The sequence below is a fragment of the Alexandromys fortis genome, unplaced genomic scaffold (genome assembly GCF_014885135.2).
Source record: "Alexandromys fortis isolate MF-2015 unplaced genomic scaffold, M_Fortis_MF-2015_v1.1 scaffold_37, whole genome shotgun sequence".
Lineage (NCBI taxonomy): Eukaryota > Metazoa > Chordata > Mammalia > Rodentia > Cricetidae > Alexandromys > Alexandromys fortis.
The window spans coordinates 669838-695942 of NW_026067914.1; the positions used below are offsets into that span (position 1 = coordinate 669838).

General features: G+C 45.4%; 1 protein-coding gene across 1 annotated transcript in view; it reads left to right on the forward strand.

The window, feature by feature from the left end:
- The first annotated feature begins 4169 nt into the window (after positions 1–4169).
- Oxct1 (3-oxoacid CoA-transferase 1) overlaps positions 4170–26105 on the forward strand; it is a 109257-nt gene continuing 87321 nt past the window's right edge. Inside the window, exons 1-5 of the mRNA XM_050139057.1 lie at positions 4170–4516; positions 12606–12714; positions 14088–14178; positions 22539–22674; positions 24808–24957. Coding sequence (XP_049995014.1) covers positions 4439–4516; positions 12606–12714; positions 14088–14178; positions 22539–22674; positions 24808–24957 — 564 coding nt within the window. The 5' untranslated portion in view covers positions 4170–4438. The remainder of the gene's footprint in view (positions 4517–12605; positions 12715–14087; positions 14179–22538; positions 22675–24807; positions 24958–26105) is intronic.

Consider the following 26105-nt stretch of genomic DNA (forward strand, 5'->3'; position numbering starts at 1 on the left):
AAAAAAAAAAAAAAAAAAAAAAAGAATGTAAAAGTTAAGTGGTACGATATTTCATAGGAAAAACTTCATGGAGTGGAAATATTTGTCATAAACTGCCTTTAGAGTATTGAAGAAGCTGGCCCTGCTACCACAGGCCTATTATCTTAGCTACTTGGGAGGCTGAGGCAGAGGGATCAGGAGTTCAAGCCCAGCCCTGGACTACAAGGTACATTTAAGGCTCATCTGGGCAATTTAAAAACAGAGCAGGGGATATATTTCAGAGGCTAGGTGCTTGTGCAGGGGGTCTTAGGTTCAGTTGCCAGTACCCATCCCCACACAAAGGCAAGAGGGAAATGTTCCTACTAATCAGAAACTTAAAAGAATCAGGATTTTTATAAGCAACTAAAATTAAAATGGCTTTTGCCGAATCAGGAAAAAGATCTGTACAAAATCAATATTCCTTTCATGTTGAATTGATGGCCTATACATTATTGAGAAGGTGAAAAATGAAGCCTTGGAGTTATCAAAAACATAGCACTCTGTCTTCTGACTCTGCAGCAGGGACACTGATTTTTTTTTTTTTTCCCCCCCAGGAACAGAAGTCCCACAGAATGACAAGATTTAAAATACCTTTCTTCCTCAGCTAGGAGCAACAAAATGAGTCCAGCCAGCCAGGAATGAGTCAGATGACTACACACACATAGTTGCCAGTGGTTTTGTTATTTTTTCCTTTTCACATGGCCCTGGAAGGGCAAAAGTGGAGAAACAACTGGAGCACTAGGTTTTGTTCCTTCTATAAACGGCAATACAACAACTGCCGCAGCTGTGTTAGGGCTACTCATGGGCCCTCATCTTAACATCTGAACTCATCACAACCCTGTGCTCACTAGAATGTGCCTGAAAATACATCCAGGATTATCTTGTTAACGTCTCCTATGGAACTGGATAGTTTAACTTGATATTCTATTTCCATATTAAAACCAAAATATTTGCTGGGTGGAGGTGGCACACGTCTTTAATCCCAGCGCTCGGGATGGAGAGGCAGGTGGATCTCTGTGAGTTCGAGGCCAGCCTGGTCTACACAGCTAGTGCCAAGGACAGACTCCAAAGTGACACAGAAAAACCAAACAAACAAAACAAACAAACAAAAACAAACATAATATTAACAGGAGAAATTTTGAGTTAAAAGGATGCTGAGCTAGTAGCTTTTATGGACAGATTTGTTTTGTGCATATGTAAGTGCATGTGCACATACACACATGCCACCATACGTGTGAGGTTAGAGGACGGCTTGAAGGAGTTGGTTCTCCCCTGGCACCACGTGACACGTGAATCCCAGGGGTCAAATGAGGTCACCAAGCCTGGAGACAACTGCTCTTATCATCTCACCTGGCCATAGAAAGATTTCAATTAAACCAGATTGTTCATCCTTTACTGCCTAGTGTACTTTCTAAGGAAGTTAGAGTGTCATTTAATTTTCTCATGGGTTTCACATTATCTCAAAAGTAAATTCGTCTTTCAGGACGTGGGCAGCTTTTTAACTCAATAAACAGTTGTACTGGGCTTCCTGGTGGTGGTGGTGGTGGTGGTGGTGGTGGTGGTGGTGGTGGTCGTCGTCGTCGTCGTCGTCGTCGTCTCCTCCTCCTCCTCCTCCTCCTCCTCCTCCTCCTCCTCCTCCTCCTCCTCCTCCTCCTCCTTCCTCTCTCTCTCTCTTTCTCTCTCACTCATTTCTTTCTTTCTTTTGAGACAGGGTTTCTCTGTCTAGCCCTGACTGTCCTGGATTTTACTCTGTAAACCAGGCTGGTCTCAAACTCACAGAGACCCTCCTGCCTGTGTCTCCCAAGTGCTGGAATTAAAGGGGTGTACCACCACACCTGGCCACACACAATTTTTTTTCCCAAGCCAGGGTTTCTCTGTGTAGCCCCGGCTGTCTTGGAACTCTCTGTAGACTAGGCTGGCCTTGAACTCAGAGATTCCCCCTACCTCGGTCTCCTATATGCTAGGGTTAAGGGTGTGCGCCAGCACTACTGCCCAGCACACACACAGAATCTTAACAAAAGTAAAAAGACTCAATCCTCATAGACCTCCTTTGAATTCCTACCTTCACTGCACAGAAGGAAACTGAAGCTTGTAGACGGGAACACTACAGCCAGGACTAGGACCCCAAGTAGATTTGTGTTTGCGTGTTCTTGCCCGTGTATATGGGGGTGCATGCATGCCTGAGCTGTAACAGTCCCCTGTGAGGGTATGCAGAACTAGGCTGGCCTTTAACTTGGCAGAGATTCTCCTGCCTGCTAGAGTCTAAGCATGAACCACCACGTCTGGCCATCTATCTATCTGGCTATCTATTTCAATCTTTTTGAGGCAGGGTCTAGACTCAACATCCTTCTACTTGAGCTGCTGAAGTGCTGAGATTACAGCCCCGTGCCGCCTTGCCCACATTAGAAGATGGCTTGAAGTGTCGGACAATTTGAGGTAGACAGGCTCTCAGGAAGGCTTTTCTTTAACCCTTTCTTGAGGGCACAGGGCTCAGGAGGTGAAAGACTTGGTACCCTGCTAAGCCTGCGGAAGCTGAACCAAGGGACCACATCTCCAGCAGCCACATCAACTCAGGGTGCCTGTGGTCCACAGCCTTGAGTGTGTGCTCTAGGGAATACAGCTTAGCCACAAATGTAGTCGCTCTGACATCATTAAAACAAAGCCACCACCCTCTAAGACTACATGCTATGACCCGGTCCTCCAAACACATTAACATTCAACGTGCTTCAACAATGGCAGCAAGTGTCAGGGATGTGGCTGGCTTGGCAGAGAGAGCTAGCTTAGCACATAAAACCAGACATGATGGTACACGCTTGAAATCCCACACATAAACCAGGCATGATGGTACACACACACCTGTAATCCCACACATAAACCAGGTGTGATGTACACACCTGTAATCCCACACAAACCAGGCATGATGGTACACACACACCTGTAATCCCACACATAAACCAGGAATGATGTACACACCTGTAATCCCATACATAAACCAGGCATGATGGTACACATCTGTAATCCCACACATAAACCAGATATGATGTACACACCTGTAATCCCACACATAAACCAGATATGATGTACACACCTGTAATCCCACACATAAACCAGATATGATGCACACACCTGTAATCCCACAAATAAACCAGATATGATGCACACACCTGTAATCCCACACANCCTCCTCCTCCTCCTCCTCCTCCTCCTCCTCCTCCTCCTCTTCTTCTTCTTCTTCTTCTTCTTCTTCTTCTTCTTCTTCTTCTTCTTCTTTTTTTCACCCTAACATGTGTATAGAAGGTTCTGAAGAAGTCGAATTTGTTCAGGTCCTCTGGGTGCCAGTCAAAAGATAAGGCTCGAGCCAGGCAGGATTGCGTGCATACACACACCCTTGGATAGGCTGACGCAGAAGAGGATGGAGAGGTGGGGGGGGGGGCGCAGCCCGAGCCACATATATCGAGTTTCAGTGGGATGCTTTCTCAAACAAAACTTCAAAAAGTTAATCCAACACCGAAACTGACGAAAATTTAGTGCCTAGCATTTGTGTGCTCCTGTGTTCCAGAAGCCTCGCCTGGCTTTGCTCATACAAAACTATGACAGGCAGGGCACTGCAAGGTGAGGTGACTTATGCAACGTGGCTAAGGACAAGGCAGACACTTCTGTGTTTGTACCTGCTGTCTAATCTCTGGAATTGTTGGGACTCCGGTGCCAGGAAAATCCTGGAACACAAACTAGGATGATGGGGGAACAAGGGCCCAGTTCTAATTTTGTCCCTCTGTCGGTTAAGAGGGTCACATCTCTTGAGGGTCACTCAGAACGCTGCTGGTTTTCTGAGGAATTTAAGGCCAATGCCAGACTTAAAGAGCGTGGTGGTGGTGCTTGAGGAATGTTAGAAATATGAGCTATCTAGACCTGGGAGAAAATCTTAATCCGTGACCCTTTGTACCTGTACACATTGCCGAGGCTGACGGAAAAGTAACAAGTTCAGCAAGAGACCCTCCAGTCCCCTTCAAACCTGGAACCCAGGTCCACCGCAAGCCTGACGCTAGGGGTTTGCACACACTAGCGCCTCCTCCAGCCAAGGTGGCGCGGCGGTGGCAGCGGAGGCGCCCGCAGATAACCCCGGCACATCCGGCCTGCGGATCTTCCCCGGGGACTCGCACTGCCAGTGGCGCGCTCCCACTCGGAGCCGTGGGCCCCTCCCTGTCTCGCTCCTTGACAAGCCAGCAGCCGGCAAGGGGCGGCACCGCTCCGAGGTCCCGAGGACGTCACGGACGGGCGGTCGAGCCTCCAGCCCGCCCCCCCCCGGCTAGCCTTCCCTTCCCTCCAGAGCCGGTGACGCCGCCGCGGCCCCGGCAACCGGCGCTCGCACACACTCCCGCGCGCTCCGCTCCTCCACCTCCTCCCGCGCCCGGGTCCGAAGATGGCGGCTCTCAAACTCCTGTCCTCCGGCCTCCGGCTCTGCACCTCCGGCCGCAGCTCGCGGGGCGCCTGGCACAAGGTAAGTCGAAGGGGGAAAGAGGAAGGCCACGCGCGGGAAAAGCGCAGACGAGCCGCGGGCGGCTCGCGCGTCCTCTGCCCTGCCCATCCCTTCCACCTCCAGCCGGGGACCGGGCATCTGCAGCGCCGTGCCCCGGGCTCGGAGACGGTGGGGGTTTCAGGCTCGCCCACGACACGGCTGTCTATCTGTCCGTCTGTTGACTTTGCTTCTTCCATCCGTTTCCCCGATGGGGCGAGATGAAGGCAAGCAGGGCGTGCAGCGCTGGAGCAGTGGTCGGGGCTCTGTGCAGCGCTGCTGCGACTTGGGAGCTGCCCGCGCCCCTGGGGCTCGCCTCCCCCACCCACTTCCCCGCCTACGCCCTTGGGAAGGGTCCCCGTGGCGGCCTCCGCCCTAGGCACGGGGAGGGTTGAAGGAGCAGAGCGGGGAAGGGCGGCGCACCGAGGCTTGCGCCCCACCTGAGGGAGCTGCAGGCGTCGGCGCCGGCTGAGGCCCAGAACCCCCGATTGGGCTAACCGCTGTTGGCTCAAGTTCACCGCCAAGTGGGCGGATGCTGTGTGCGGCGGGGGCGGACTGCCGCTCCATCCTCCCCTTCCCTATATGGCGGTAGAAAGGGGAACCCGGACTGGAGCGCTCCGTCACGGGGCGCCTAGCCTGCCAAGCCGTTAGAAGTGGGTAGAGGACTGGCTGTGCTCCGCTGCAGTCTGCTAACGCCGCCCTTGCTAACTTGGTGACCCCCAGATCCAGATTAGAGACATGCAATTTTCAAAGTCCTTAAAAAAATACCTTGAGCAATTACACTCCCACAGCTCCCCGGAGCTAGTACCCAGAGATGCCCTCCTAGCCGATCAGCGGGTGGTGGGTGGTTTTGCTGGTGAACTATCTTTTCTGTAAGCACACATTCAGATTGGGTTTCAGTGTGGGGCCAAGGAACTGAATGCTGGACAAGAATTCAGTTCCAGGAAAGTGGCTTCACCGTGGTGGGTTCAGTTTGCTCAGGAACCTCTTCTTTGAACAAGAAAGCGAAGTGTTTTATTTGGTGATGTTTCGGATTGTAGCTCTGAGCTGAAGAGTGCATTGCGCAGGGCACATTCTTGCTCACTATGTGTATACTCTGAACCCCTTTCTTTCCCTGTTGCTCATTTTCTTGCTGGAGAAGTCATCAAGTTTCTCCCACTTGTCCTAGGGAATGCTTCAGAACTGAAGTATTGCATTATTAAATTTCTCATAGGCAGCATTTTGGTGATTGCATATAGATTTAGACAAATGAGACATTAAATGAGAACTTGACCTTCTGCAAGTGATGGAGCAGATGCCAAAACCAGGACACAGGGATGTCCTTGGGCCAAGGTCGAGAACATTCTTTTGGTAGTACACATTTGTCTGAGTATAATTTATTCACCTCTAGCCTACCCCACTTTCAATATAATCATTAAACCATTTCCCAAGCCAGCACACCTCCAGGTGGATGAGCTATAATTATGGGTTTTTCTGTCTCTGATTAAAAGTTCGTGGCAAGATTCAAAGTTAGGCTGTCTGGAGTATTCTCCCAGCTCCTGCATTGGTCTTGGGGCGTAGCACTTGGCACCCCACCTCTGTTGAGTTGTATCATTTGTGTACTGTGTAACTTTGGGACCTTGTTATAGGCCAGTTCTTTGTCTCCCTCAACATCACATACTGCTCCGTCAAAGAATACTCCTTTAATGTGCACGAGATACCTGCGGGTAGCTTAAGTAACCTTGAACGTTTTCCAGCTAAAATTATGGCCAACAGGTAAACCGAGATTGTTATTAAAAATGCTTTTATGTTTTTGTTTTGAGAAGCAGGATCTTGCTATGAGGCCTAGGAAGGCTTGGCACCCATGATCCTTTTGCTTCAACTTGCAGAATGCTGCAATTACAGGTGTGGCCTTATTTACCAAGTCTGGCTTGAGAAAAGGAAAAAAAGTGTTTCTTTCTTTCTTTGTTTACCCCCCCCCCTCCATAGTGAGCAAGTTCGTTGTCTGAAACTTTAGCATGACTCAGGGTTGCCTGAAGACTTTTAAATCTGATTGCTGTGCCACCTCCAAGGTTTCCGATTTGGAAGGTACTAAGTGGACCCATTCACCCAGACCATGGATCGATTCCTCTTGGCAGAGATGCCACACTCTTCGTGCCAAGCTCATATGCTCACATTCACCTTTTCCTCCTAACTGGTTTTCTTTGCCTCTTTCCATGGCTTCTCTTCCCCAGTTCTGTTTGCCAAACTTTGACGCGAAGGTAGGCAACGACCTGCGTCACGATTTCTTCAACAGCGCCGAGGTGACAACATTACCTCTTGGGTGTATAGTTCTCTATCATGAAGGTCAATGCTTACATATATTTTTTAAAAGTGTGTTTGGGGCCAGCGAGATGGATTTGGCGGACGATGGCGCTTCATTAAGTCTGATAACCCATCTTGGATATCTTACATGGTAGAAGAGGGAACCGAAAGTTGTCCTCTCAGCTCCGCAGGGACACTGGGACACATCCCTTCCCTGCCCAGATACAAACGTAAAGAACGTAGTCAAAATCTAAAGCGTACTTTTAAAATGTGTTTGGTGTACCTTTCATCCCAAAGTGTAATTTCACTAAATTCTCAACTGGTGGGTGAAAAAGGAAAGAGAGGTGAGAGTGGCAAGTGAACAGCTAGAAAGGAAGTCATGGATGAAGTTTCGGTTCAGTCGTGGAGTAGGAAAGATTCCAGAGGTTAGGCCAAAGGACATGATGAAGGTCAACATGGAGAGGGTGAAAGGAGAAACAGAAAAGTGTTTTCCCCTCTTAAGGAGTTTGTTTCTTTCATTAAAGTACCTGATCATTATGTTCCTCCCTCCCTTAATACCAAAAATTAGTATCACAACAAAATGGGGTTCTGCTGGAGGTAGGAGAGTAGAAAATAAGGTGCTTTGTCACGAGCAGCTTATCCCCAGAGTAAGTCCCCCACATTCCCTGAGGTACTGTGTGCAAACGCGAAAGTCGTTTATGTCTTTATTTATTTGGCACTGATACACGAACTTTGTTCCCCCCCCCCCCAGGAATGATCTCAGGAAGCCCAGGCTAGCCTCAAACACTGTGTAACCAAGGCTGACCTTCAATTTCTGATCCTTTGGCTTCTAGTGCTGGGGTTGCCCGTGTCCTGCTGGGGCTCTCTAGGGCTTTGTTCAGGCGGTGCTGAGCAAGCCCTCCACCACCGAGTTTGTTTTTTCAAAACACCATTTAGGATATAGACTCTATTGGAAGGAAGAGGCTAACTAGGTAGCTTAAATAGCCTCTTTAGACTTGCCTACCTAAGGAGAAAAGGTCGATGTTATCAGAGATACACTCTTCCCCCAGTTGCCTAATCTTAGGAGGTGACTGCCAGGGACCTGGGTATTTCTCGACTCTCAGAGACACAGTGTGAACAGGGGAGCAGGGGTGAAGAGGACAAAGCCAAAAGCCTCCAGAAAGGGGCTGTCTTTGCAGACCCCAAGGTGCTGCCTGGGCTTTGGGTTTTGAAGATCCTCTGTGGTACAGTTAGCCACGGGCATTGGGTTGCCTCAGTGCCCCACTGACTGCACCCACTTCCTGGCTTGCCAAGTCATCTCCGATTTTGCAGACCGGCAAGCAGGATTGCTAATGAGATTAACGTATGGCTGGATAGTAGTGTGTGTTTGCCGTCCCAGCTGCTTGGGATGGAGGCAGGAGGATTGCTTAAGGATAGGACTTTGAGACTAGCCAGACCCACAGAGTGAGGTATTGTCAAGGGGAAGAAAGAATGAAAGGAATGGACAAGGGAAGGAAAGGAAAAGTAACTATAAGCGAAGACCCATGCTTTGAAAATCTTAAAGAAATAGTACATGGATTAATTTTTTGCAACATTAATTGTAACATGATGGTCGTGTTACACATTTTCTGTATGAAATCATTGGTTGGAGAGGGCAGGCAGGGAGTGGTGAGGTTAAAAATTAAACTGCAATAAATGACAGCCTGGTTTTACTGTCTTGGCTGGGAATAGAAAAAAGGTGTCACTTCCCAAAGGTGGGTGACATCCCTAGGAATTTCCTGGCTTCTTTTCTAACTGTATCTTGGGAGACAATGGACAGTTTTCATCTCTAGACACTGTGCAAGCTCCTCACCTGGCTTTGACCAAAAGTAGCACCTCTCTACAAAGGCACAGCCAGTGGTTAAATGATTCTGACACATTCGCTCAGTCCTGGTTGAACTGGAATTTGACACAAGGTTACTTTTGACCCCAGAAGTATGTGGCATGTTAGATCATACTGTCTCCCAAAATTGGTGGCTAATTTTCTGACACCAAAAAAAATGATTTATTAAAAGTTGATTTCTTGGAACTAGCTCTGGTGGCACACGCCTTTAATCCCAGCACCCGGGAGGCAGAGGCAGATGGACCTCTGTGAGTTCGAGGCCAGCCTGGTCTACAAGAGCTAGTTCCAGGACAGGCTCCAAAGCTACAGAGAAACCCTTTCTTGAAAAACCACAAAAAGCTGATTTCTTAGTAAATAGTACATAAATATTAAATGCCATTAAAGCATACATTGACAAATATTAATTCGTATGAATAATGAAAAAAATCAAATGCTTATGAAGTTCCTTATGATCTTAGGCTCATATTACATTCCCTGGAAATATGTCACTTTACTGTTTGTTTTTAAGATTTTACTTTTATGTATGTCTCTGTGTGTCATGAGTTTGTATGCATGCATGTGTGCCTGCTGAGCATCCCTTGGAACTACAGTGACAGACTTTGGATCCCTCAGGAACTACAGTCGCAGACAGTTGTGAGCGCCACCTGATGATCTCATGAACATACTATCTGCAAGCCATCTCTCCAGCCTACCTTACTGAGTGTTGAATTTTGGTTGTATGGGTACATTCATAACAACCTCCCACATCAGTTGAACCCAGGGTCCTTTGCTTACTAGGAAAGCATTTTGCTACTGAACTACAGCTCCAGAGCCACTTACACCTTTTCTAAAATATTTCTGACAGGTTTCTTTCCTTTCTCTTTTTCCTTCTTTTCTTTCTTTCTTTTTTCAGAGTGGGGAAAGCTGCTGGGTAATTAGTGCTGTGACGATACTAATTATCAGCTCCTACAAAGGGATGGGGTTCGTGCCCTGTGGCTCTGTGCTTTGAAGGCTTTTGGAGTACACAGGGGAACTGAATCTTCCTTCTGCAGGCTCTCGGTGGAATTCCATGGAGAAGCATTTCAAGGTGACCTCACCTTTCAACCTGTCTGGGTGTAGATGAATGCTTCCATTTTCTTCCGGATCCTGCTGAGGCCTGGACTCTTTATTCTGAGACAGAGATAATGACAGTAGAGTTACACATTACAGAACAGGACTCTCATAAAGATTTGTTGTGTGTAAATAACAAGGCAGAGCAATAGAGGATCTCTAGAAAACGTGGACAAACACCTTGTGGTGGAAGGACCGTGTGGCAGGAAGCTGGGACCCGAGTCTGCCACTCAGTCTTTACCAAAGTTTTGAGTACATTGCATCCACAAGTTTAGTGTGGAATACTCTTATGTCCTACATATTCAATCTATGAAACTTTCAATCTATGAAACTTTTTTTAAAAAGATTTTTTAAAATTGTGTTTGTGTGTATTTGTCTGTGTGTATTTGTGCCAGCATAGGCTAGAAGCATCAGATCCTCTGGAGCTGGAGTTACAGCATTGGTTCTTGGCAAGAGCAGCAGATGCTCTTGCCCATTAAGCCCTCTCTCCAGCCCTCTGGTCTTGGTTTTTAAGACTGAATTGCATGCTGTTTGTTTCCCAGGCTAACCTGTAACTTGTTACGTAGTTCAGGGAAGCAATCATTCTGCGTCAGCCTCCTCTGTGCTGGAATTATAGGGCCAGCATGTGTGTATTCAATCTTTCAGACTTTCTATTTCTGAGACCCAAACTAACTCCACCCCCCTGTCGTGTGTGTGTGTGTGTGTGTGTTTAAAACAGAAGCAAATAAAACCTTACTTGTGAGACCAGGAAAGGAAGAAACTTCTTTGTGGTTAAGTCCTTCAGAGTCCTTGTCCTTCCATCTGCTCATGTCCCAGGCTTTGGGCAGTGCTCAAGCTCCTCACCTGACCATGACCAAAATAGAAACTTGAAGGGACAAAAGTCATGTGACCATGTTTGTCACCTCAACCTTTTTAGCATGCATTTGACTTTCTCTGTGTGGACCATTTACATGGTCTTTTGTGCTAATTGACAGGTACTTAAAAAAATGAAAGTAGTTTCTGGAGGAAAGAAAGAATGCTAGTTCTTGCCCACCTCAGCTTGTAGCTGTCTGCAGTTCTGTCGGGGAGTCGAGTGGGTGTGTCTTTCTAACAGGGCTTGTTAAAATGGCAGTATATTGGGGTTCAGCTGTTATTCTCCCCACTTCCTCTTTCTTCGGGTTAAACACATAATGGAAATAAAGCGTGGCATTGTTAATATGGGCCATTAGTTACCATAGAATCGATTGCCTCCTTTTCCCTTGCCCATATTGTGGATGGAGCCTACAGGGCAATAACCCACAACGGGTTTCATGAATGATCGCCGGATGACTCATTTGAGGCCCATATCGCTCACTATAACAGACACCTCAGACTGGGTACTTATAAAAGAAGTTCATATAGCTCGTAGTTAGATGGAGACCCACAGCCCACAGTTTGGTGACTGTATCTGGCGAGAGCATTGTGCTGCTTTCCAACATTGCAGAGGAGCGGAGAGACAAGCGGCTGAGCAGGATAGGCAGCCTCACCTAGGAAAAGCCTGGCTTTGACAGCCAGCAGTTCAGTGCAGCAAGAGCAGAAACTTGTTCGCTCCTGCAAGAAGGAACCCGGTAGCATTCATGCCTCTACACAGGCTCACACTCCTCCATGAAAGTCCCACCGCTTCTCAACAGTGTTGACACGGGGACCCGGGTCTGATGTGGACTGTGGAGGTGACAACCCCTCTACAGATCGTAGTGTGCCCAGTTAGTTCTCCCTGTAGTGATAGTTTGCCGCTTTGCCTTCAGCTTCTGGGATAGCGGCACAGGGGAGTGAGCCCTCTGGCGTACTGCTCCTCACTGGTCTCCTTAGAGTTCTCCCAGCACTTAGGACCGACCACACTGTACTTCCCCAGAGAGCCGTAGTCCTACCATAGTGTGGATAAATGGCACAGAACTTGGTGCAGGTAGGCTCTCAGTATTTATCAGCTGACTAGAAAGCTGGGTTACCGTGAGAGATGGGTGACTGAGCACACTAATATTGTGGATTTACATCCCCGTATATGATGCCAGTTCTCTACTTTTTTAAAAAACATTTTCTTTTTTCTTTTTTTTTTTTTTTTTTTTTGTAGCTTTGGAGCCTGTCCTAGAACGGCCTCTGTAGACCAGGCTGTCCTTGAACTCACAGAGATCCACCTTTCTCTGCCTCCCAAGTGCTGGGGTTAAAGGTATGCGCCACCACCGCCTGGCAAGTTATCTACTTTTATTCTTTTGGGTGGTGGTCGTGTGAGCCAGCTGGACCTTCCGCCATGGAATAGAAGATGTAGATCACAAGGGACTCTGGTGAGAACCTGTCAGTAGGGCATGCCCATCCTGACATAAAAGATAAACCATTTAACGCCCAACTCTTTACAGATAGAATTGTATCAGAGAAGCAAAGTAAAATGGCATTACAGAGGTTAGAAAGTGAAGGAGTTGGGAAAATGTTGGTCAAAGGATACAACGTTTCAGCTTGATCAGAGAAGAAACTTAGGAAATCTGTTATATGCCTGGTGATAAGCAGTGGCGGTAGCCATCCTGGAAAACTCTGGAGCAGTTGTAAAATATTCTTACCACAAAGAGCGATGTGAAGTGATGCCCTGTTAGAAAGCTCCCGTTAGCCATTTTGTCATGTCTGCGTGTATCAGAATGTGATGCTATCTACCGTAAACAAATTGTGTTTGTTAATTAAAAACACCAAGATGCTAAACGGATTAATGAAGTTATCACATAGAGATACACATATCTGCACACACACACATATATCTACACGTATATGGAATCATTTGTTTCTTGTGTAAAGTGAAGCTGCCAATGATCGTTCACTGGAAATGTTTTAACGTTCCAGGGGCGTGTCCGCTACTTTTCTGTCAGTACCCGTCGTCACACCAAATTTTACACAGATCCGGTGGAAGCTGTCAAAGATATTCCTAATGGTGCAACCTTGCTGGTTGGCGGTAAGTAAAGGGACGCCGGCTTTCCTTTCGAGGGTCGTGTGACAAAGCTATAGAGGTTCAAAGCCCCAGTTCTTCTGCCATTTACCTCTGACTCACTCACTGTCCTTCCCATGACACGCGTGCCACCCTGTTCCAGTTTCTTCCTGAGAGATGCTGCTGCACGTTTTCTTTCTGTTTTCTCCTGATTTTACCTGAGAAGCCGGAGGTTCATGTGCTAGTGTCTTATCAAGAGTTGTGATGGGGGGGGGGGGCTGGAGAGATGGCTCAGTGGTTAAGAGTACTGACTGCTCCTCCAGGGGACCCGGGTTCAATTCCCAGCACCCACATGGCAGCTCACAACTGTCTGAAGATCCAGTTGCAGGGGATCTGATACCTTCACACCAATGCACATAAAATAAAATCAATAAACCATAAAACATATTAAAAAAAAAAAAGAGTTGTGATGGATCCCTGAATCCCTGGGAATGCTGGTGAACTTGAAACACATGCCTCATCTCGTCAGTTACTCTAGCCCAGTGGCTTTCAGCCTATGGGTTGTGACCCTTTTACAGGGGTCACCTAAGAACATTGGAAACCACAGATATTGACATGATTCATAACTATTAAAATTAAAATTATGAAGTAGCAATAAAATCATTTTATGGTTGAGGTCACGACAACATGAGGAACTGTATTAAAGGGTCACAGCCTTAGGAAGGTTGAGAACCACTGCTCCAATCACTCTGTATTGCTCCTTATTTGTTGAGCTGAAGAGCATAGGGTCTCTCTGTCATTGAGGCCCCCCGCCCCCCAATTCTGTTTCTGCTACTTCTTTGGGATGTCTTTTGTGATCACTGCCTCAGACTTAATTACACTTAACTTCCTGATCCTTATACATAGAATCAAGACTTATTTTACGGCTGGTCTTTGCTTATTCATTCAAATTGAGAAGTGATTGAATGTCCATCTTAAATCCTACACTCTTGGAATAACTTTAAAGATCTATAAAATGAAAGTTATTAGCTTAGGGTTCTAGTTCTGTAAAATACACTAACTCAGATGTATAAAAATACGTGCTTAAATAAACAACTGGATATGGTTTGTATTATGAAGAGGGATAATAGTACACATGTCATATATAAACTGATTACATTTGGCCTTAACTTGTTCAAAGCCTTGACAATGGTGTCTGGTGATATATAATTGTTTGAAACTTTGAGATCTGGCAATATGACTGACGGCTCTTTAGTGAATTGATAAGGTATAGTTGCATATTTTGCTTATTATGTTTAACAAAATGCTTTGTGACTCTTCTCTTTTATTGAGAATAATAGCAGATGTATCTTGAAAGAGCATTACCTCTGCACAGATGGTTTCCCTGTTGGGTTTTGTAGGTTTTGGGCTGTGTGGAATCCCAGAAAATCTTATAGGCGCTTTATTGAAGACGGGAGTGAAGGATCTAACTGCGGTCAGCAACAATGCGGGGTGAGTGGATCTCTGAAACAATTAGCTAGAAAGAAATGCCACTTTAAAAGTTACCTGTTACCTGAAAAGTTCATCAGTTTCAAGTGGTCATCCCTAAGCATGTGTATACTGGAGGAACACCAAATGGACTCAGTAGGATCTCTCTCTCTCTCTCTCTCTCTCTCTCTCTCTCTCTCTCTCTCTCTCTCTCTCTCTCTCTCTCTCTCTCTCTCATCTATCTATGTATCTGTAACAGTTTCAGAAGAAGAGGTCATAAATCCAAGATGGAGTATGGGGAGGGGAAAGGAGAAGTTGGATGGGGGTGGTGGTAGAAGTAACATAAATAGTGTATTCATATGAAATTATCAAAGCATATATAAAGTCTATAAATGAAATTAAATTTGCCTCCATTTATTAGAGTAATCTCTTCAGTCCTCAAAAGAGAGTGGCAAAGTAGATATGGTGGCACATGCTTGCAATTCCATCACTGAGTAATCTGGGGATGATAATGCATTCAGTACCAGCATGATCTATTTGCCAAGCAGTGAGACTCACCTCTCACAGAACAGAAAAGTTGGTCATGAGGTCAAGAATGGAAGGTCATAGTTTTGTTTTTGTTTCTTAACTTGTAGCACTGTGATTGAACTTAGGACCCTGGGCATGCTAGGCAAGTGCTCTACCTCAGAGCTATATCCCAACCTTCTTTATCACTAAATCTCGCAGCCTAGTCCTGGACTTTCTCTGTATCCTGGGGAGCTTGGATTAAAGAGATCTATAATTGATGAGTTTTCTGACTCAGCCTTCAAAGCAGGTGGAATTGCAGGCCTGTGCCATCAGGCCCAACCAAGTTACACTTTGATGCCATGTTTCATAATCATAAGAAAAGACGCTTCGTTTTGCCTTGCCTTAAATAAATATGTAAACTAATGGCTTATCTTTATCTGATTTACTTTTATTTTTTTAAATGTAAAATATATGTAAAACAATTGTAAAGAAAGTCAGAATAAAAAAAATTAAAGATGGTCTTTTATGCTTTTTGGTATTATAGGCCATTATGTATAAAGCAAGTCAGACATCAATTTGAAATCTGTTTCAAGTTTTTTCTTTTGATTTTATCATTCCTCCAGATGCTATAGAAAGAAAAATGTAGATCATCAAAAATGTTGCTGGTCTTGATGGGATGTGAAGGACATGCTATCAGTTGAGCAGTAGGATTGTAGGACAAAGTGGTCATAAAAAGCCATTGTTTTAAAAAGGCATGCGCATGTTGGTACATGTAGTGATGTCAGAAAAAGCTATTTGTATGCAAAGCGGTAAGTGATTGGCACCCTTTCAACAGATGGATGAAGACTTTAAGAATTTTAAGATGTTTTGAATTAGCAAGCTGGCTTATTCTACAGGCTTTGAGAATAAACAGCGCAGATTATCTTGGAAGAGAGTGATAGAAAGAGATCATTATTTTATGTAAGGACTGTCAAGATGGCCAGGCAAAAGTTGGGAGCAGGGGGGTGGGGCTGGAGAGGGAGGGAAGAGGGGGAGAGAGAAGGGAAAAGGGAAGGGTTGGGGGAGTGGGATGGTTGAGATGGAGGAAGGACAGATATGGGAGCAGGGAAGAAGTTAGCTTTAGAGTTCTTTTAACCACTGAAATGTCTGAAGCCCTATGAAATCCAGAATTTTCTTTCTTGAGGCTGGAGAAATGTTGGCTTCTGATGGCAAGCAGTGCCTCCCGTCGGAGAGTCCATCAGCATCCCCTTCAGTATCAAGGGGCACAGAGGCTCTTCCATACTCATTTCCCTGTTAGAAATGGGGTGCCCCCCATTTGCCAATGGTCCACATCTTTAGCCTTTGTATCATGAGCTCCTAGATGACAGGGATGTAGTTTACTCATTTTTTTTTTTTTTTAGCATCAGGGATGTTACTATTATGTCAGACAAATGTATTTGATGAGTTTATGAATTAGAGACACTATAGAAAGGCATGCATGCTCTCGTTGTAAGCTATCCAGTAGAGTTTTCAAGGCCTAAGCATGAGCTCTTTATCTGGTCCAGTTGTTGAGAATCTTAGGCATTGCCTGGTTGCTATGCCAGGAGACAACCAGCCTAAAACAAAGCAAAGGCCAAATACATAGTCAGCCGCAGAGCCAAGATCAACAAATACAGAAGGTCATCTTTAAATAGGGCCAAGTTAAAATGTGTAATGTGTTGCAAAAATAAACAGAGAGGTCTGGAAGAGTGGTCAGAAAAATTTCCAAGTCAATGAATGACCGGCTATGTTCTGGTTGTTGGAATGGACTCTGTAGGCTTGGAGGAAGCTTCGGATATTTAAATCCACAAAGAAAAAAACAAAACAGATGGGCTGTATCCACCTTCATGGGCTGGTTTATGGTTATTTGTTATGATTTTATTAGTCATAGCTCTGGATATTATCACTGGTAATTGAGCACTCTTCCAAAGGGACTCCTTTAAAAGGACTGATTATAGCTGAAGGAAGACAACATGACCGTTAAATAACCCTGGAGATAAAAACAGGGGTGCCGTTGCTGCTGGCCCTCACACGGGGGCCTTAAGAGAACCGGTGTTTAGAAGTTTTGTATATAGAAGGGAGAGAGAGAGCCTGTGGACCACAGAACCTGATATCACTATTCTCTGGACCTCATGCTCCCTGCCAGTGCCTCCCCCTTGGCTCTGCCCAAGCAGAAGTCAGGAGAGCGCCTGGTTCAAGGCGCAGGCTGGATACCAGACAGACTGGAAGCTAACAGTGGGTCCAGAGGGACAAGTGGGGACTAGTGAGTGAGTGTGCTGCTCGGCCTTGCCTGTTGCTGTCAACCCGACACCACCTCAAATTATCTGGGGAGAATCTTATTATTTATTTATTTCCCGAGTCAGGGTTTCTCTATATAGTCCTGGCTGTCCTAGAACTCAGACTGGCTTGAAACTCAGAGATCCGCCTGCCTTTGCCTCCTGAGTGCTGCGATTAAAGGTGTGCGCCACCACCGCCCAGCCTGGGAAGAGAATCTTCATGAGGAATTATCTAGATCAGTTTGACCTAGGGGCACATCTTTGAGGGATTGTTTTGATTGGATGAAGGCACCGCCCACGGTGGTGGCACCACTTTCTAGGCACGGGGTCCTGAAGCAGGTAGAGAGGAGAGCTAGCCGAGAGCCAGCAAGGCTCCGCGCATTTTCTCCTTTCTGCTCTCCGCTGGGGATGTGTGGCTACGATGATTCAATTTCCTGTTTGGCCTTTCCTGCGGTAATGGAATTATGAACCGTATGAATGCTTATTCCCCCTCCAAGTTGCATTTTGTTGGGCTACTTAATCGCAGCAATAGAAATGAACCTAGAATATAGCTCATTCCTGTTAGAGAAGTTATGGCTGGGAGAGGCCAATGGAACGGCGGCAGCAGACTCTTTTAGCAAGTGCTCACCAAGCATTTCTGCAGTCCCCTTTCTGGTGGACAGGTGCTTAGGATGTAGAAGTGAAACAGAAAAGCCAAAACCACCACCACCACCACCACCACCACCACCACCACCACCATCACCACCACCACCACCACCACCACCACCACCACCACCATCACCACCACCACCACCACCATCACCACCACCACCACCACCACCACCAAAAATGGCAGCAGGGTAAGAGCCCTTGCCACAGACCTTCTGTTCTATTTGGGAAAGACAGACAATAGCCAGTCAGCATAAAAAATGGGAACATTTTCTAACACCTTAGAAAGTTTTGTGACATGAGAGAAAGAAAAAGAGCAAGCAAGACGCTTGGGACCCTCTGAGTAGAGCGGCGGCTGTCAGCAATCAGTGCGGTGGTCAGAGTGGCATTGAGGTAACATCTGAGCCCACGCGAAGGAAGTAGACCGGGCAAGGAGCCATGCAGAGAAGAGATTCTGAGACAGCAGAAAGCCAGTGCGCAGGCCCTTAGGGGAACATTCCTGGCGTGGCTAGGGGAGCCAGAGAGCAATAGAGAGTTAGAGAAGTGAGCAAAGAAGGTTCTGGAAAGAATGAGGCCGGAGACATAAATGGCATGCAGATAGATGGCCTCGCAGGCTGCTCTGGAGCTCTGTGCTTTATTCTGAATAAACAATACCTCTCCAGGGCTTTGAGCGAGCAGGATCCTTTCCGCTTCCATGTTTTATACAGTTCTCTTTGGCTGCCATGTTCAAGGTGCACCGTAGGGACAGAAGCAGACAAGGGCCCTCCTGTGCCCAGTGCCTAGGTAATGGTGGTGCAGGACAGAGGAGGGGGTGAGGAATGGCTTGATTCTTAAACAGGTTGTGGGGTCAGGATGTCTTGATAGTCTTCATAGGGAGAGGTTAAGTATGGAGTAGAGTTTTGCATTCCCTAGGTTTGTCCTGCCCATCTCTAAGGAGAGAGCTGCTCTCAGGCATGCCAGAGCAGGCTGAAAGATAAGCTAAGCTTGGAGGAGAATTGCTAACCTGAAGTGGGGCCTGGGCCTTAGGGGCAGTGAGGAGAAGTGAGGAAAAAGGAGGAGGAGAAAGAAGAAAGAAAGCGGAGGGAGGGAAGACGGAAAGCATTTCTCACTAGAAAGCGCGCATCTTTGGTAATCGGGAGACCTCTAGTGGACAAGTGTATTATTAACCCGTAAGGCCGTTTCTCTTTTAACTTAAAATAGTTTTCAAAGTAGGATACCATCTGGGCAGTCGTTCACTTACTGTGTTCCATACTTAGCTGAAGACTAGATAGATGAGAAGCCTCAGACTTGCTGACTTCCCTCTGTGTCTGAAGCTAGGTAAAGTTGACCTCGTGTGTGAACTCACGGACAGACTTTACTGGAGCCCATTAAAGGGAAACTGCTCCACGTGGGAAAAGTATGTTTACTAGCCTTTAATTTTCTTTTGGAAGAAAAATACTGTCTTAGTTAGGACTTCTGTTGCTTTGAAGAGACATGATCAGCACCGTGACTTTTATAAAGGAACACATTTAATTGAGGTGGCCGCTTACAGTTTCAGAGGATTAGTCCATTACTGTCACGGTGGGACATGGAGGTGCTGGCAGACATGGTGCTGGAGCTGATAGTGCAGGCAACAAGAAGTAGACTGAGTGCCACGCTGAGGGATGCTTGAGCAAAGGAGACTTCAAAGCCTGCCCCATAGTGACATGCTTCCTTTAACAAGGCCACACCTTCTTCAACAAAACCTCCTAATAGTGCCAGTCCATTTTCCTTCAAACCACCACAGATACTAAATATAAATGATATAGATACTTGTATGCCTCTGGTGGGTAAGAAGCAAAGATTATTGAATGATAGTTTTTTGTTATCTGCATACGTTGAGGGATACGGTGTGCAGGATGCCATGGGAAGGGGAGGTAAGAGGCTTTGAATTAGGAAGGAACCATGTGAGCTGGAATGGGCACTGGTAAGGTTGGTAAGAGAGAGTGGAGGCAGGTGGTTGTTGCAAGAAACGTTAGTGGTTTGTCACACAGGCTACCATACTTAACACCTTTGCTTGTCAAAACATGTGGGATGTCTCTAGTGGCACTTAGATCCATTTTCTCCCAGCTCACTCTTTTGTTGGGTTCCACTGTGAAAGCTAAAATTCTGCAGGGTTTGTGTCTATGTCAGGTTAACACATCTTATCATGTACCATCTCTCCAGTGCTCTAGATTTACCCTCTCTTCTATATTCCTGTGGTCTCCATCTTAGTTCAGATGCTCGCCATTGTTTGGACTGTGTCAAGCCTTTTAATTCACACCCCTTTCTGAGTTCATTGTATAGCCTGTTACCTGTCAGCTGAAGCATCTCCTGTCCTTCAGGGTGAAGTCCTTCAAGATCACAGTCAGGTCCTCCTCCCACTTCTGCCTCCAGTGCACAGCCCGTTCACACTGGGTTCTGAGGAGGATGCCTCAGGATCTCCATTTCTTAGTGTGTTTTCCAGCTCTGTTTTTCTTTTGCTTTCATCTACTTTTCACCTTCTGTTAGACCCTTTCCCTTCACCGACACTCTCTCTTCCCTCTTTCTCTGTCAGCAGGTGGATCCTTAATCATCTGTGTTCTCATCACATATTACACAGACACCACTTAGCACGTCTTGCTGTGCTGGTTACAGGCTCACACTTATTTCCTCTAACCTCTCAGAACAACACAGGGCTCAGGGCCAGGCCTTCTCACGGCTGTAACCCCAGGGTAGAGTAAGCATTTGGTGGTAAGGGATTGTTGGATGAATGAATTCTGCAGACAACACAAGATGTGTGTGGGAGGAGCCGTCAGAACACGCAAGTGATTGGCAGGGAGGAAACAAAAGCTCCTGTATATAAGAGGTTTTCAGGGCCTTTCTTAGTGGAGTTTTATCTGTTAAAAAAATCTACTGATACGTAATATTAGAGTGGTATAGAAAACTGACCATACACAGATGTACAGATAGGATTTTACAAGCTGCACAGCCATGAAGCCAACACCCCTGCAAAGACACGGGACAGGGTCAGGTCTCCTGAAAGATCCCTTCACAATGCCTCCAGTTACTACTCTTTTCTCCCTGCTCCGACCTGCATTATGGGCACTTTGGATCTCATCCATCAGTCCCGTCAAAGTCTGAAGCTCTTGTAACTTCCGTGTATAACTTCTTTCATTCAAACATTCAGTCTGAGATTTGTCCATGGTGGCTAGTGATTGTCCCGCATGCAGTCTTGTTGCTGTATCTTATTGTCTGGATAAACTCTAACTTATCTATTCTGTGGATGAGCATTTGAGAGGCTTTCATTTTTTGTCATAATGGGCAATGCTATTGATGAGTATATTATATATGTCTTTTAGTGAGCATTAAATATGAATTCTTGCTTGGTGAAGACCCAAGAGTGAATTGCTGACTCAGCAGCTGGATTTTTTCAATGTTAATAGAGTATGCTAATGGCTTTGTTATTGTTTTCCCTTCTTAAAGCGATTAGTATACATTCATCTTAGCACACAAAAAAATTCTGGTGTTTTACTGACTAGGTTTTTTCTTTCAATATGATCATTCCTTTGTGTTTATTGTGTTGTCTCGTTACGATCTTCACTACTAAAAATATTTTGTCCTTAAAAGTAGTTTTATAAACCAGGTGGTGGTGGTGGCACACGTCTTTAATCCCAGCACTTGGGAGGCAGAGGCAGGTGGATCTCTGTGAGTTCAAGCCCAGCCTGGTCTACAGAACAAGTTCTAGGTCAGCCAGGGCTACACAGAGAAACCCTGTCTCAAAAACAGCAACAACACAACAACAACAATAGTTTTATCAAGCCAAGCCTGTATCCTATCACTTGGAAAGCTGAGGCAGGAGGATCTTGAGTTCCAGGCCAACTTAGATTACATAGTGAGACTGTTCCAGACAGATAAACCAACCTACAAAGTTTATTGTTTCTCTCTAGTTGGGTAAAGAGCTTCCAAAATCTTTGAGCAGGGAGAGATAAGCCGATGGAAAAGGGACAAACTTTCATTCAGTAGTTAACCTATGAATTGTGCTTAAAAATGCAGGTGCATTTTTCTATGAAAATATGATAGAAACAAAGAAGAAATACATGCACCTGGAGGTTTTTAATCTAGAAAAGGTCAGTAGTGCTTGCATCATTTCTAAGAATAAACTGAGTCCTCATTTTAAATTATTAAACCAATATATATGTATGTATTGTAACTAATGAAGGATTCATTTTGCTGCCTGCAGTCCTTTCGTTTGAGGGGATTAAGGACATTCAAGTGTACAAATATTGTTAAGGAAAATGTCTGTGATACAGGAAAAATGCTCTTAGAATTATGTATAACTTGGATTCCTAGTTCAATGAATGTGCTCATCTTTGTCTTAATACAGGAATGGTCCCTTCTGTTTGAACACAGAGAGCCTCTGTACTGAAGTGTTTGGGGATGCTCCAAAGCATAGGGCAGGAGCCAGGCCATCACGCTTAGCATCTATCCCAAGATCACCTTGTAGTAGTAAAGAGAACAAAAAAATGTGTGGACTGGAACCGTAGGCTGAACATGGGCTGGAGCTTCATTAGCTATGTCCCTTAGTCTCTGGGAGCTTGGGAGATTTGAGATAGATCTCCCTGTGTAGCCCTGGCTGACCTGAACCTCACTACATAGACCAGGCTGGCCTCAAGCCCAGAGCTCCCCCTGCCTCTGCCTTCCAAATGATGGGATCCATGCCAGCCTTTTAAGTTTTCCTATCTCCACCTGTAAAACAAGAAAAGACAAGCCATCTTCTGTGTTCTTGGAGTGGTGAGGGCTAGAAGAAAAATGCGAACAGAATTCTTTAGAAGAGATTGTTTTCCCTCCAAATTATTGAAGTTTCACATCTTTGAAAAACAAAACAAAAACAAACAAAAAGTGTGCTAACAGTATTCTGTAGGTGGGATCATGATTACCAACTCCCTTTCTGTTTAGGGTTGACAACTTTGGCCTGGGCCTTTTACTTCGATCCAAGCAGATAAAACGCATGATCTCGTCGTACGTGGGAGAAAATGCAGAATTTGAGCGACAGTACTTATCGGGCGAATTAGAAGTGGAGCTGACCCCTCAGGTGAGGAAATGCGTCTGCTTTTGTTTCACAGTGCCAGTCAGTGCCAGTTTATAGAGAAGTTCCTTTCTTCCTTCTTAAAGCTTTGTTGTTGTTCCAGACAGAGAGATGCTAGTTCATCAAACCAAGCGACCTTGTCTTTGGGTCGCTCCTGTTGATTCTAGATGACTACTTCTTGTGACTATGGAAGATTAGGTACCGCTAAATAGAATATATCCATGCTGCTGGATTAAAAAATTTTTAATGTGATGCTACTGTGTACGCTGTGTCAGAAGCAAACAAAAGGACTTACAAAAATGGGATTGTCTTAAAAGCCAGTTCTAATGAATCTCAGTGTTGGAGATTTCTGAGTGGTCAAATCTTGCTGACTCAAGTGTTGGAGGGTGAAACTCTTTCACGGGGGAAGTGCCTGGGCTCGGAGCCTGAGGATTTAGGGGACTGATAAATGTACAGCCATTTGTACGGTTCGTGCAGCAAGTCTGTACCTGGTTTCCACTTCTCCTAATCCATCCAAGGCAGCTCTCGAAGCCCTTTGGGCAAAGCAAGGCTCTACATGCCCAGGGTGCCTGTGCTCCACTTTGATACACTCTGCCTTCGCTCTGCAACTGAGCGCCCCATTCTGCCCCAAGGTAATGTTGCTTCAGAACTTTGCCAAGTTGATAAGGATGGAGTGCAGCCAAATTTTAGAAAAGAAAATGATCGGGTGCATGCTAGTCTAGAGAAGGCATGCATCGGGGACTGTTCTCTGTGACGGCGGCTCCACAGTGTCTCAGTCCCACCCGGTTACCCACAGCACAGGCCTCTCTGCCTGTTCAAGGGCTGCACTGGGTTTGATACGACTCAGCTTTCATTTCAAGTTTTGTGAATGAACAAATATATACCTTTCTAGTTTCCTTGGGTTTCTATAAAAATCAACAAGCTAAAAATCCCTCCATAGATCGAGTAGCTTACACCACAGAAACTCATTTCTCACAGTTAAAACAGCGCCAAGATCAGGAGACAGCCAGTCCAGTTTCCTAGGGAGTCTTTTCCTGCCTTCTGGTGGCTGATGTCTTGCTTTGTCCTCTGGGGCACTGGGATGAGCAAAGTGAGCTCCCGGGTGTCTTTTCTTATAACAACAATGATCCTCCTAGAGCAGGGCCTATATTTACGGGTTATTTCCATCTAAGTATCCCCTCCTATCCTGTCACATTGAAGGTTAGTGTTTCAGCTTCAATAGTTAAGGAACACACAGTCCAGACTGTCCCGTGCAACCTTTGCATTGTTAGTTAAGGCACTGTATCATTGGGGCTGTGTAGTTATTGAACATGAGTCTTTTATGTATTATCTCTGTTTTGTCAGAGGCCACATACAGGGGGAGGAACTTCCTTAATACTTAAACTAAAAGAAGTTAGTGTTTCTTTCCTCAGCCAAGTGGCGCACCTTTCCTCTCGCATCTTCCTCTGCAGCTTGATGGGAGGACGCTGCTGAAGTGGCAGGGACTGGCACTCCTTTTGGGTAGGCAGGTGTTCCCAAAGGACGCTTGTCTTTATCAATATTCTCCATTTAGGTTTTTGGCCATTGGGCAGAGAAATGGAGAGAAGTGTTTGGGAAGGGTGAGCAAAAAAAAAATTTTTTTAAATGAGGGGTGTTATTATGATTCTTTTAAAAAAAGATTTATTTATTATGTACACACTCTTCTGTCTGCATGTATGACTGCATGATAGAAGAGGGCACTGGATCTCATTACAGATGGTTGTGAGCCACCTTGTGGTTGCTGGGAATTGAACTCAGGACCTCTGGAAGAGCAGTAGGTGCTCTTAACTTCTAAGCCATCTCTTCAGCCCTATGATTGTTTTAATGGTTAGCACAGTAGACATTTGTAGAATATGATGTCAAGACACCAGTGGGGGTAGAGTCTAGAAACTGACGGAATGACTAGACAAATGAACAGTTATATTTGAATGTGGGTCAAGAACGGAATGATTATTGTCTTTAACTGATGCCTCAGCTTGGAGATTTCCAAGCACATGCACTGATACACACTTTGGAGGTGGTGAGCCTCTAGAAGATGGGAATTACATCTAACAGTGTCTGTATTCCCAGTCCCAACTGCACTTTGTGGACTTTTCACAGATATTGGTTGCTTATTTGTAGGGTACACTTGCAGAGAGGATCCGTGCCGGCGGAGCCGGAGTCCCTGCCTTCTACACCAGCACAGGATATGGGACCCTGGTACAAGAAGGAGGATCACCCATAAAATACAACAAAGACGGCAGTGTTGCCATTGCCAGCAAGCCACGAGAGGTAAGATACTCCTCACCCACATGACTCTAAGAGACCACTTTCCTCGTGAGATTCTGTGTGGACTCATTTGATGGTTTATCTCAGTGAGATAAACAGTCATTCATTTGCAAAAAGGTGAGACTTGTAGCTAAATATGGGTATCTGTTCATACTTAAAAAATCACAGAGGGAAATTAGAATAAATTAGAATCAAAGAAGCCATAACCACTATACATTCTGCTGTAATTAGGGTTAGTTAACTGATTTTCTGAAAGGTTTTAACAAAAGGACAAAAATACCACTTACCAGGGTAGGGGCATATGGATTAGAAAAGTTAGTAAAGAGTACGAAGACGTGAGTGAAAATAATACAACAGAAAATATAGGATACTATTGGGAGGGAGTTCCAGTGAATACTGCAATGGAAATTAGAAGAGTTCCATTTGCTTAAAATACCCCGACCCCAAAAGGTAGGGGTAAGATTAAAAAAAAAAAAAACGACATTAAGATGACACAAAGAAATGAACAAACCAGTTGAAGGCCACAGGCTAGTACATAGTTAAACATTCTGTTGCTAGAACAAAACCCACACACCCTAGACCAAAACATTCTGTAGGCAAAACCACTCCCTCGTTGGAACCCAATGTTGTCTCCTTAAGGGAACTGGAAGCTTCTTTGGATCCTTAGACTTTTGTTTGTGGTAGAAACCTATCTACTTCTCCATTCCTGAAATACAAGGTCTGGGTCTTAGCCACACCTGTTGAAGATAACCTGTGAGAGCAGAACCCTGACCTAAATCTAGGTGGAACCCTTGAGGTGGAAAGAGATAACCTTTTAGGAATAGAAGTTCCAACTCTCCGACCTTTGCTCAACAGCTTTCAGCAAGTTGAAACTTTGTGACCTTCAGACAAGGTGGAAACAGACTCACATTGTTTGGTCCTCAACAGTGCAGGAATCTAGTACCTTTGTAATTTTCTGTAAAATTCAATCTCTCTCTGATCTCTCTGTCTCTCCCCCCCCCATCCCTGCCTCCCCAGTCTCTATCCTCTGGCTCTGGTTTGTCTATTGTCTGTTCACATAGCCTAGAGTTCCCTCAGTATGATAAGAAGTTAATAGAGAATTTGAGTATGAGTGTGATATGTTCTAAGTTACATCTTATAAAATCAGTCTG